Source organism: Rattus rattus, chromosome X (genome assembly GCF_011064425.1).
Source record: "Rattus rattus isolate New Zealand chromosome X, Rrattus_CSIRO_v1, whole genome shotgun sequence".
NCBI classification, from domain to species: domain Eukaryota; kingdom Metazoa; phylum Chordata; class Mammalia; order Rodentia; family Muridae; genus Rattus; species Rattus rattus.
This window is the reverse complement of record NC_046172.1, coordinates 85,960,413-85,973,014: the sequence shown is the minus strand read 5'-3', so window position 1 is coordinate 85,973,014 and position 12,602 is coordinate 85,960,413. Positions and strand designations below refer to the sequence as shown.

The following is a 12,602-nucleotide window of genomic DNA, read 5'->3' as shown; positions in this document are numbered from 1 at the left end:
AACAGTGTAAGTAGATGTTTAACAGTCTGTCTTCAAGTGAGAACTCTATAGGGATCATGGACACCTGTGAGTAACTACAGGATACTGGTGGGTTTTGTTTCCTTTCTAATTCTCTCTCCCCTTTTCCCACTCCCAACTATTCAGCGTCAACTATCCACCTACTCTAGATATCTAGGGCCCTTACCTTGACTTTTGGTTGTGTAGTGTCCATGTGGTAGCTGGATCTGCTGTTACTTGCCTCATTTTCTCCTCTATCAAACTGTGAGTCTTTGAATGCAAGGACTGCATCTAACAGCCGAGTGCAGTCAATGTCTGACAGGTAGTCATCTGAAAAGAATCTGCTATTTCGTTCTCTAGACAGCTATTATATTTCCATTTCCAGGCCCTTTTCAGTTGAAGCAATTGCAGAAGGCCTCTAAGGAATGGCGGGGATGGCTGAATGGCAGGATGGGGGAAGAGATGTGTTTGAGCATTTGGAGTTCATCCCAAGGTTCAACAAGTGCTGTGTTTTTAACATTGGGTGTAAGATCACGTTTCCTGGGTGTAAGATCACGTTTTCTAGGCTACTGACTTCAGTTTAGATGCTTCCTTGGCTTCTACCCATTCTAAGACTGCCCCCCCCCTTTCAATCTACCAGCATTCCCAGTGCTCAAAAGCTGTTTTCCCATCTCTTTCATTGAGCAGGTGCCCTGCATTTGCTTTTGTAAAGTCCTTGCTGCAGCCAGCTACTGTAACTGGATTAGGCAGTAGTATTTTAATGATAGGAGCCAAGACAGAGGTTTGCTCGCAAACTTCATGTTTCACATGAAAGGCTTTGGTACCTCCTGTGGACTGCCCTTCACCCCGTTTTGGGCATAATACTTGTTTGCCTTTATACCTGTGATAAAAGGAAAGCCATCCTGTGTAACTGATGCTGAACCAATGTCTTAAAACAAAGGGAAGTGCAGAGTTTAAATCCACAGTAGGGGATTACCTTGCTGCATTTCCATATCTTTGGAATAAATATTTTAACATGTTAATTATCTACTTCTAATAAAAATACCTTTGAACTTCTAGTCAATTTGATGGGCATAAAATGGTCTCCACTGGGGAATGGGAAGCAATTAGTTTCTGTAACGATTGTGAGTCATACTGTCTCTTCTCTCTAAGTGGTTACATGGTCAGTAGCCAGCCATATTCTAGAGAGTGTTTCTATCAATTCCACCCTAGTCTCCAAGAATAGGCTGCTTCTTTTGGAGGGAACTTGGGGACCCCCAAAGAAGGCATTCATCAAACTGCTGCCCAACTATGGCTTTGCTTTCCTGGTCATTCATTTTTTTCTTTTCTTACAACAACAACAAATCATTCCTTTTAAGTAGTACACTTGACTTCTTATTTTGAGCCATTTTTAATCATTTTCTTTTTCATTGCAGACTGAAAACTATTCCTTTGACTCTAACTACGTGAATAGCCGTGCCCATTTGATCAAAAGGTAGGTTGGTTTGCTTTCACATTCTGAATTCTGAGCTTGATTTAATGTATTAAAAAGCACAAAACATTCAATTTTAAGACCTATGTCCTTTTGGATGTTGTGGCAAATGCCTATGTACTTGTGCTAAGAAGCGTGAGAAATTTGGAGAAAATATAGAAAGCAAGGACCACTGTCAGTTACATTACACAAAGAGAATCACTGTTGGCCTTGCATCATATTTATTTCCATCAAAATATGTGCGAAATTAAAAATGAAATTGGGATGATGTGAGATATTTTACTGGTAATTTTGGAATTAGTAAGGAAGATTAGAAAACTTTCAAAATTAAACTGATATCTAAATTTTTGTTGCTGCCCAGTTTAAATAATAGTGAGGCCTCAACTTTTGTTCTCCTGTGGAGTTTGTAGTATGTTCTGCAATTGTTCATATTTTGACAGTTGTGAAAATTTAAAAATATTTAAATGACAGATGAAATATCTTTTATAATGCTTTTCAGATGAAAGAAGAAAAGAAAATTTTCTAATTTAATACTTGTCAAGACACTTTGAAGTGTTTTATATGAAATCTGAAATTTGTATGATTGGTTGGTTACAACTTAGCTATATTGTGAGTACAGAGTAGAGGTGTATATTGAGATGATTCCATTGATAAAATGTGCCCTAAATTCTTGCGATGGGGAGGAAAAAGAGATTAGGAAACCCTCTAAAGACGCAGAACTAAACAAAGGAGAGAACGTTGTGTCCAAACGTAGCACATCACTTGACCATTCAGATGATGCCTTTATTGCTGTTTCTTGTAAGTAGCCTCTCGAATGGTCCAGTGGCTATTCTGCAGTTAAAATTGAACACTGAGTATGTCTGTTAAAATAATAGCAATAAAGCAGACAGGCAAACAGTATATTAGAGCTGCAGTGGAGAAGATCTGAAAATTCTATTATTTTGCTGGCTGTAATCCCATAAATTTATATAGCACTGGAAGAGTGGGATTCAAAGGGAAAACAAAATCCTTTCTCGTTGTACAAGAGACTCAAGTTCAAATCTAATTTAATGTAGAATGCAGCACTAACCCCCAAACTATGGGAGATTTATCTGTATTGGCTTGGGATGCCTTGTGACCTTCAATGAGGAACATCAGTCACCTTAAAAATGGTTATGTTTGTTATTACTTGTCATAGTCTAATTTGGAAAATTTTGGAGTTGTTGGGAAGAATCCCCTGAATAAAAGGTAAGGCATTGAAAATTGTCTAGGTAGTTTCTTTTAGGAAGAACAAAAAAAGCCTCTTTATATGTCCTGGTTAGAGGGGCTTTGTAGGAAATCACTGCTTTGTTTTCTGCTTCAGGACTGTTATTTTTCAAAGCTTCTTTTTGAACTGGTAAAAAACAGTGGCTTGGTTGATCCTTCCAGGTCTCTGGGGCTAGCTCATTCTGGGTACCTGTAAATTCTCTGACTAGGTTAAACCGATAATACAAGGCTGATTTTCATAGCCTACTAGAAAGCTAAGACTCCTGGGGACCTGCAAATCTTAGATCAGCTTCAAATATCCAACTTACAAGGCTGACTTATGAGATAAAGACTTATGTTAAAGCATTTAGCTTTGGAGATACATGGATTTCCACAGCAGCTTTGAGACTCACTGGAAACCTCCGATTTTGATTAATTACTTTACATGTACATTTATACACATATGTGCACAAAAACTGCATCCTGGAACTGGATGGGCTCCTGGAGGAAATATTTCTAGATGTGGCCTAATAAACAGTAGTTTATTTACCAGTGACCAGTGATTACTATGAAACACACACACACACACACACACACACACACACACACACACACACACACACACTTTTTTCCGCTTCTTTAGTATAGAACTGTCATGGTTTTGGGAACCATGAAGGCTTTTATGGGGTCAGTTGCATTTAAACAAATTCCAATACCCAGAAAGAAACAGGATGCTTTGTGTGCCGTCCTTTTCTTCAGATTAACTGCTGCAAGTGTAAAATCAGTAGGAAAACACAATGGTGACTAATATTAACACTGACCCCAGGGGGATCAAGCTATGGGGAAAGCCATTAACTGTCCACCAAGATGTTTAAGACCCATGTTTGAAAATATTTCCTGGACAGGAAATTCTGAATCTTGTCCTCAGTCTTAATTTTATTAGGAAATCTCAGAATTTCTAAAATACCAAGTGAAGTTCACCCTAATTCTTAGAATTTGTTTTCCTATACCTCTTTCTCACGTTACATTTACTTTCTAATTATCCAAGGACATTTCTTGAAATATTGTCTTAGGCTTTTCTGGCCAGACTCTTTATACACAGATAGTTTTTATTTTTTCACTCCTGTCTACATTTGGTAGTTAAGCACTGGCCGTCTCTGGTCCTTTCTTGTAGCAGTCTTGGTTCTTAAGTGAAATCATAAAAGATGGGGCAAGATGCATTTCATTCTTTTGGTATAAGAACAAATGAGTTGAAAATACTACTGAAAAGGCTCATTGAGAGAAATATGAGAGGCGTAATAATATCTTCTAGTCAGCTGAGGGTTTTGGTCATAATAGAGTGATTCCATAGGACAGTTAGCACCGTATCATGAGTCTTCACCCACTGCCAAAATTTCTGTCTTAGCGTCCATGGGGGGCAATCTCAATAGAAATCCAAAGGGGGAAAAGGTTTCATAGGGTTAGATGGGACAAAGACAGTCTATGGCATATTCCCCATGATTTTCTGGATGGAAAAATTCCAACATTATATCTCTAAAATGCTGTTCTAGGTGTTTTAAGATGAACCTGTCCCCCTGCTGACCACCTGAGCAGTAATAAAAACATTTGCATTTACTTCATCTCTGAAGTTTAATATTTTTCTATAACATTATCTGTAATCTGAGGACATACCCAAGTTGGTTTCTGAGAGAAACCCAGATTAGAAAACTAAGTGAGTTGGGTTTTTTTTTTTCCTGGATGGAATTTAGTACCACTATGTTTGTATCCCTGCCATCTCCTCAAAGTAAGGAAGGCCAGCAGTGCTACTTTTTTCCACACACAGCTACAGCATTCCTTCCTCAAGCCTGTTCTCTGCACTGCTGGCTAATATCAACTCCTGGAGTGCTTTTGGAGCCATATCAAGTAGAGCATGGGGCTATAGCTCAAAGAAAACACAACGGTAATTGAGCAACACATCAGAAGCAGTTTAGAAAAGAAAATGAACCCTGGCTTCTAAGCTATGCATGGTGGCTTTCTTTACTACCAAAATAGTACCGGAGTTCTGTAGCGTCTGGCATGGTGCCATGTATGTGGTCAGTACCTGTTACATGTTTTTCAGATAAATAGGAGAAATGAGTGGAGGGAAACATTTTTTTCCTATTAAAAGTTTTCTTTTACACCAGCAATTTCTGAACAATAGTATGCATCTGTAAAGGCAGTCGGTTGCTCCATCTTTAGAGAAGTTCCAAATATTAACATATATTTAACAGGCTTCAAGGTGATTAATGACAGAAGTGGCCTGGGAAACACTCTGAATCATACTTCTTTAAAGCCAGTTACAATACTCTTTTTGACTCTTTCTTCATAGTCATGAATGACATTCTCTTGGTATATAGGATCACGGATTGGAGATTTGACATGTATCCTTTCCGATTCTTTTGTCTTTTTGCAAAAGTTATATTTTAAAGGACACATACAGGTTAGTGTTAGTGTAATGTTCTTTCGTCCAACATCTGTATAGAACTCTGCTCTAGGTGTTTTAAAATGAACTTGTCCCTCTGCTGGCCACCAGAGCAGTAATAGAAACATTTGCATTTACAATAGCATTGAAAACAGGTGCCCCTAATTTATTGTCCCACAAAAGTTGTTTTACAAGTGTCTCATCTCCCAAGAGGTACACAGGTAATAAAGCAAGTGAAATCAGCATTTTTATGCTGGGCATAAATTGTTATTTGTTTTGGGTGAGTAGCCATTTACCAGGCTGTTTTACTGTTTGCAACTTCTTGCTCACTGGTTCTTAAACTGCCTTACACAAATCCATTCATTAAGCCACTAAATGTCCCTACAAGATCACAGTAAGCGGTACTTAGTTTGTCAGATGGGCAAACTGATCTTTAAATGCGTTAACTATCCTGAGGTTTGAAGGGGTAGCGGCTATACCTTTGTGATTTTTCTTCTTTTGCTCACACCATGAGCCCCTTAGAACATAGTAGCTAATCTTTCCCAGTTTTAATATTTTCTATCTTCTTTTTTAAAAACCTGGAACCCCACTTCCAGAAGCCCCGAGGTAGATTGCAACATTCTGATACATATAAAATGGATGACAAAATTTTAAAAAGGCAGATTTAAAACCAATTAGAAGTGAGATAGAGATCACCAGCTTCCAGGGCGATAACTCAGTGCAATTAAGCATTATGCTTACCTTGAAGATTTTGAGAAGCTGAGCCAAAATATAAAGTGCATCAGGTCATATAGTTTTTATCATTCAATAAAGCAAGGACATATATATTTGACAGGCAATATCTTTTTCTGTTTCTGAATTTTAGGAGGAGTGGCATAATGGACAATGACTGACAATTGTTTATAGAAGATAGGGAAATTCATTAAATAAACATACAATTCTTATAACAATTCCATAGTCGTGGCTGTAGTATTTAATTGTAATGTGAACAAAGCATTATAATACAGAATAGTGATCATATTAAATAATTAATTTCTTTGGACATCTATTTCTATCTGGCTTTTCATGCAAAGTGGCTTATTGAGTCTTTAGGATGATCTTGTGAGGGAGACTTTATCAAGTGCATTTATTGAGGCAAGGAAATCAAGGATTAGATGTGGAGCCTAGAGCCACACAAAGTGACAGATCACCCTAATGATTTCAACTTTGGTACTTTTTTCCCCCTGCATGCCATGTTACACAAATACTGGTGAAAGAATGGAGAGCAGTTGTTCTCAACTGAGGGTGATTTGCAGTGTCTCCCTGGAGATATTTTTAATTGTTAAAAATTGGTGGTGGTCATCACTGACAGCTAATGGGAAAAGGCCAAAAGACCCATTAAACATCTCATAATGCACAGGATGTATACAACAAAGAATTATGTGACCTAAAAATTCAATAGTACCAAGATTAAGAAGCCCTACTCTAAGGGATGGCCAATCACATTTGTCTTTAGACTATTTCATTCACTATCATATAACTCAAGTAAATTTTGGCAACTACTGAAATGCATTCAATTTAGCCTTGTGTTCTTTGGCTTACCATGGCAGTTTCTGTACTAAAGATTTAAAGAACTTTTCATTATGTTTCACAACCAGATAATATAGGTTGAAAGCTAATATTTATCATCAAAATGGAACAGTGTGTAATCTCATGCAGGCAGGTCATTGGTTCTCTCCTGAGGTATTATGAATGCTCATAGGCAGGGCCAATTTTTGTTTCTAAATTATAAACTTTGAATCCATTTAAATTTTGGATTCGTATATACAGGAAACCATAGAATCTAGGCCATGAAGCTAGGAATGGTAAAAACTTTAAATCGTGAGTTTCCAATTGGTCTTTTTAACCATGACAGAATTATAGGATTTTCTTAAATAGACTTAAGTCCTGGTAGGTTGATTGGACCGAGCTATCTCTGTGACATAATTTGGAGGAACTGAGTAAACTGGCCTGTTGAGTGATTTGAATTCTAATGACTTCGATGCTCAGATATATTTTATGAAATAATTAACTAACAGGGCAGTGCATTATCTCACCAGACTCCTCATTTTCTTATAACCATGGCTTTCCAGTTACTTCTCTCTTGATCTTCCACTTTTTATGTTTATGTTACCAAGCATTCAACATCTAGGTTGGTCATGTATTAATTTTATAGGCTTCCTCTAGGACAAATGTGCAGAGTGACATATTGTCCTTGTTCTATGACGAAGCTCTTACTATATGCAGTGAACTTTTTAATGTCTCCTAGAGTCGGGCCTGTGAATGTTCGAAGTTTAAAATATTGATTCATGTACTTGTGGAGTTTTCAGAAAATTTGTGCTTGGTCACCAATAAACTAGAAGGCTGGAGCAGCTGATGGTATAATTTGTAAGCCTGAGAATTAGAGACCTAGTTGTAGAGATTCCAGTCTGAGCCTGGAAGCCTGAAAATGAGGAGTTCTGAATATGGGAGAATATTGATGTCCCAGTTCAAGTAGAAAGGATATTCAACCTTTTGCTTATTGTTCTTTTCAGGACGTCTTCAATGGATTGGATGAATCCTACCAACACTGGGGAAAGATACATGCTTTACTCAGTTCTTCAATCTAAATGCTAATCTCTTCAGCTAACACACTCAAAGACACATTCTGAAATAAGGTGTAACTAGCTACCTGGATCACCCTTTGCCCAGTCAAATAGACACCTAAAATTAGACCAAACCCATTCTGTGCACCAATGATTTCCTCAGCTACAGCTAGCCATCCTTTTCTTTGAATTGGTCCCTCCGTCATTTTTTACTCAAAACTGACAGGGGAGCCAAGATGTAGTTTAGGCTTCTAATCCCAGGCTACAGGAGGAGGAGGCTGAAGAAGGGGCTTGTCACATCTTCAAAAGCCAATGCTGACTATATATCAAGGCTCTGGTCAGCCTTGGGTACAGAATGAGACTCTGTTTCAAAAAAACACACCAAGCAATCAAAGAAGCAGGAGACTGACCTGGTTTCTTCAACCCCTGATCATCCTTTTAATTTTAATTTTTCTACCTCAATTTCTGCCATTTTGCTTTTGATAATTGATGCTTAGTAAATATCTGTAGAGAAACAATTTTAACCACTGACATTCGACAAGCTGAGTTTGATCTTAGATGTGCTACATTTGTTTTGTTTTGTTTTGTTTTGTTTTGCCATCAGTGTGACCATGTGCAAGTCATTTAACTTCTGTAAAAGTGTCGTTTCATGTATAAGTAAGAATATAATTAGCACCTTTGCTTTATATAGCCAATATGACTTAAAAAGTTAATGTTGATCTCTTAAAACAGTAACTCATGAACAGTAATTTCTCACAAAGCATTAACTATTTCTATTTGACTGTATAACTGTATAAGGGTGGGGAAAACCCAGAATTGTGATATTCTTTAGAAATGTTATTTTAGATTTTGCTTTCTAGCCACCTTGCCTGCGGTGAAACACTAAAAAAAAAAAAAGCAAAGCAAATGAACATATTAGCTGTATAAGCATCCAATATCGAGAACCTCTTTTTATTGTTAAATTCTATTATCTTCTAACAGAAATGTCTCTTCTTCATATTTCTACCCTTTTAGACAATCTAGCCACTGCTGGCCTCCTTACAGAGCTGACATCATCCTGGCTAGGAAAGATTTTAAAAGTCAGATCTATCACAGTTGTAAATTAACGTACTTTCTTCAACCCAGCAGCTCCACCTTCAAGGACCTAGAGGGCAACAGCCTGAAGGATAGTGGGCATGAGGAGAGTGACCAGACCGACAGTGAGCATGATGTCCAGAGGAGCCTGTACTGCGATACTGCCGTGAATGATGTTCTCAATACCAGCGTGACCTCCATGGGATCTCAGATGCCTGACCATGGTAAGGGCTGGCCAATTTCAAGTTGAAATTGTTTGCTCCGAAGAACCCATCGTCTTTCTAGACTCATTGTACTACTCTACTGCCTTGCAAGTGTTACTAGTTTGTTCACATGTTAGCAGCACTTAGAGAGTTTTGAGATGTACCACATCTATTGAGATAAGTCTACCTCCTTGTACAGTGTTGAAGCATTTTATAAGCGGCTGCATCCACATTCTTTTAATAATAACTGCACCGAGTACATAGGAAGTAAGCAGATGCTTTCTCACCAGGAATAAATGACTGTTTATGCTATAGTGCATGGATTCGGCTGAGCAATTAAACTGGATAGAACATAGCTCCAATGAGACTAGAGAGGTGGGGTTTCTTTCTCTACTAGTCTGGTTAACTTACCCCAGAGACTGTTCTTGGCCAACAAATCATGTAGTCTTTCCTGGGGATACCAAGTACTAGACATTCTATTTTGCTCACAGCGTTTCTATTTCAAAGCCACAGAGCTACTGCTGATGTTTATGTCATTGGTTACAGGGGAGACATGGTAAGAGAATGTGATTGAATCCATACAAACCCTTCTGTTATTGTGAAATGAATCTTCAAACACATGCGAGGAGCCACATCCTCATTTATGAAGAGAACCTATTTTATGAACCCAGATACAAGTACATTTAGGAAGAAGCACCCTTTAAAATTGTGCTAGGCAGAAACCAGGGTATCAAAACACTAGCAGAGTTTAGCTAAGGCAGATTGTTCATATGGACTTGGGCACAAATGTCATTTTCAATATTTTACTGATGTAAACATGATATGCAACCAGCCTGTCTTTTCCAATTAAGAAGTATGAATTCAATTTGGTGTTTAGGCTCAGTGAAGCTTCAGAATGCTTGGCTATGTCTTGAGAAAAGCTAGTCTCATGCTCAGCTGGAAGCCCTACTGCTAAAAGTCTTCAAGACGAGAAAACAAAATATGGTGATTATGTGCTGGTCTTCAGCGTTCTCATTTCACTGTAAACATCATTAAACGCTTTTGTTTTGGTTTTCTAAATGAATCCAAAAAATGCATGATTCACAAAACTAAATGTTTTTCATGGAAAAAAATTAGCCACTGTAAAGTCTATTAAATTGTCTAATCCATTCCCTCCTCAGGAGATTCAAGTGTCAAAGTCTGTAATATAGACAGGTCACTTCCAATTGTACTCTGCTTCTTTCCTTAATTGGCGAGTGGTGACATCTACAGAGATAATATACTTTCTGGGAAACCTTACTATATGACTGAGGATGAAAAAAATTAAACATTTATATAGCTGAAACAGAGGCAATTTAATTCTCAGAGGATGCAGACAGATATGTATCATTTCCTACTCATGTGTATCTCAAAGAAAGGCTTTCTTCATTTAGATCAGAGGTTTTCTCTTAGATGCTCTCTAAAATGAAATTACTCCAGGAATGAAAATCGCCGTAATTGATTCTCACTTTATGCCTGGCTAGACCAATATCTGTTTTAATTTTTTGTCACATTTCTCTAGGAAAACAGTATCAGTGGGTTGCAGCTAGATGTTCTGGAGTGTTTCTTACAAATGGGTTCCTTATGTACTGTAGATCTAATAACAAATAAATATTATGAATGAGGATGGGCAGTATCCAAAGACTGTCTTGGTATCAAAATTGATGATTTCATACTCATGCACATAGACACATTTTTCTTTGCTATACCATTTTGGCAACATCTTTATTTTTCGTGTATTTGACTTACAAGCTTATAATTTCATTTTTTTTTATTTTTCCAGCAATGGTTAAACTTTGAACTAATACTTGAGCTGGTCTTTTTGAGTTTGAGTGACAAAAAACAAATTGTACTCTTGTTTAAATATCAGTCTTTACCAACAACTTCCAATGATTTTATAATACGTAACTGTGTATTCTAAACCAACCCCAGGCTTTCTGTAAGAACTGTGTCACCTGCTAACTTGGGTTGATTATTAGTACTCAAAATAACAACAACAACAAAAACAAAACCCAAAAACCAAACAAAGAATCAAAAAGAAAAGCAAAAAATAAAACCCACAATTACTCCAACCATTTACATTTTATAGTATTTATTGTCTCAAAATTGCATTCATGTAAGTGTATCTTATTTTATGCTAAAGCTCACTAGTTGAAAGGCACTCACTCACAGAATTTACCATACAATCCAGATCTTGAGCTCTTGAGACAAAACTCTAAATCTGATGCTTCTTTTTGTTTTTGAGAACCATTGCGACAACATCCCAAATACAAGCAACAAAGGGTAAAATCTTACACCACTTACTGGGGAGTTTGGCTCAGCTTGGATGCCAGAACTGTGGGTCATTCTTATGACATTTGTACTTTCAACATTAGCATCATCTCTTTCTCTGTGCATGTGGGAACATGTATTTGATGGGAAATCACAGGAATATCAAAGTAAAAATGATTTTTATGTACCCATTATTTTTTTTCTTGAGCTGGCAAAAATGGCTGGTTATGTGATCTCATTGTATTGTCAGTATTTAAGATGGTACAGATTATATTTGGCCCATTCTTTTTGAGAGACACTGGAGTCCTAGGCTTCACTGAACTGCCTTAAGTGCCTTCAGTATTTGTTTTTATTATATATATATGAACACACTGTCCCTGTCTTCAGATATAGCAGAAGAGGGCATCAGATCTCCTTACAGATGGTTGTGAGCCACCATGTGATCGCTGGGAATTGAACTCAGGACCTCTGGAAGAGCAGTCAGTGCTCTTAACCACTGAGCCATCTCTCCACCCAGTATTTGTTTTTAAAACTTTGCTACAGCATGTGAATGCTCAGTGTGAATGACAAGAGGATCTTCAGTCTTGAGTAAAGGCCCAAATGTCTTAGTATTCAGTAACTTTTCTGAGAGTCCTCTTAAGCAGAGAAACTCTAGAATCACTATGTTCAGTGAGGGAAGGAGACTGTTTAAAAGACTTTCAAATTCAAAGGACAAAACCCAGATGTTTAGTCACTGGAGAGTTCGGATTATGTTTTGATTACTTCACAAAAACATATTTGTGATCTGAGTCAGAATGCCAACAAAGGGATAAAAAGAGTCTCTGCTTTCTACAGCACTCTAAACCATGGCATCTCTCTTAACAAGTTTGAAACCAGGTCAGTAGGTGGGTGAACTTGTTGAACTTAATTCCCTGGTTGCCATACAACTCCAGCTTTATTTGCTATCCATCATACCCATAAATTAATATGGCTTATCTAGGTTTGTCCCCTGTCGTGTTGATCTTGTGACTTCTTGGAAAGGAAGATGTTCTTTAACCTAAATTTCCCTTGATATACCATACTCTTTAGAATATTATCTCTCAGTTGGTCTCAAAGCACCTTGAGAACGCATGCTACCACATCTGCCAAGCTTATTTCTGTCTTGGCTCCTGGGGTGATTTGATGCTGAGCTTGGACATTACAATCACAATCACAACCACATCTCTTATTCTTTTTTAAATACGATTCTTTTTTTGAATTGGATATTTTTTAAATTTACATTTCAAATGGTATTTCATTCCCAGTTTCCCCATTTATAACCC

General features: G+C 37.5%; 1 protein-coding gene across 5 annotated transcripts in view; it reads left to right on the top strand.

Annotated features, from left to right (window-relative positions):
* Positions 1-12,602, top strand: part of Pcdh19 (protocadherin 19) — a 100,640-nt gene that overhangs the window by 52,363 nt on the left and 35,675 nt on the right. For 2 of the 5 annotated variants that reach the window (XM_032889700.1, XM_032889698.1), the window contains 2 exons: positions 1,413-1,471; positions 8,861-9,033. In XM_032889700.1, the coding sequence (XP_032745591.1) occupies positions 1,413-1,471; positions 8,861-9,033 (232 nt within the window). The remainder of the gene's footprint in view (positions 1-1,412; positions 1,472-8,860; positions 9,034-12,602) is intronic. The other 3 variants (XM_032889702.1, XM_032889699.1, XM_032889703.1) reach the window with 2 other exon arrangements.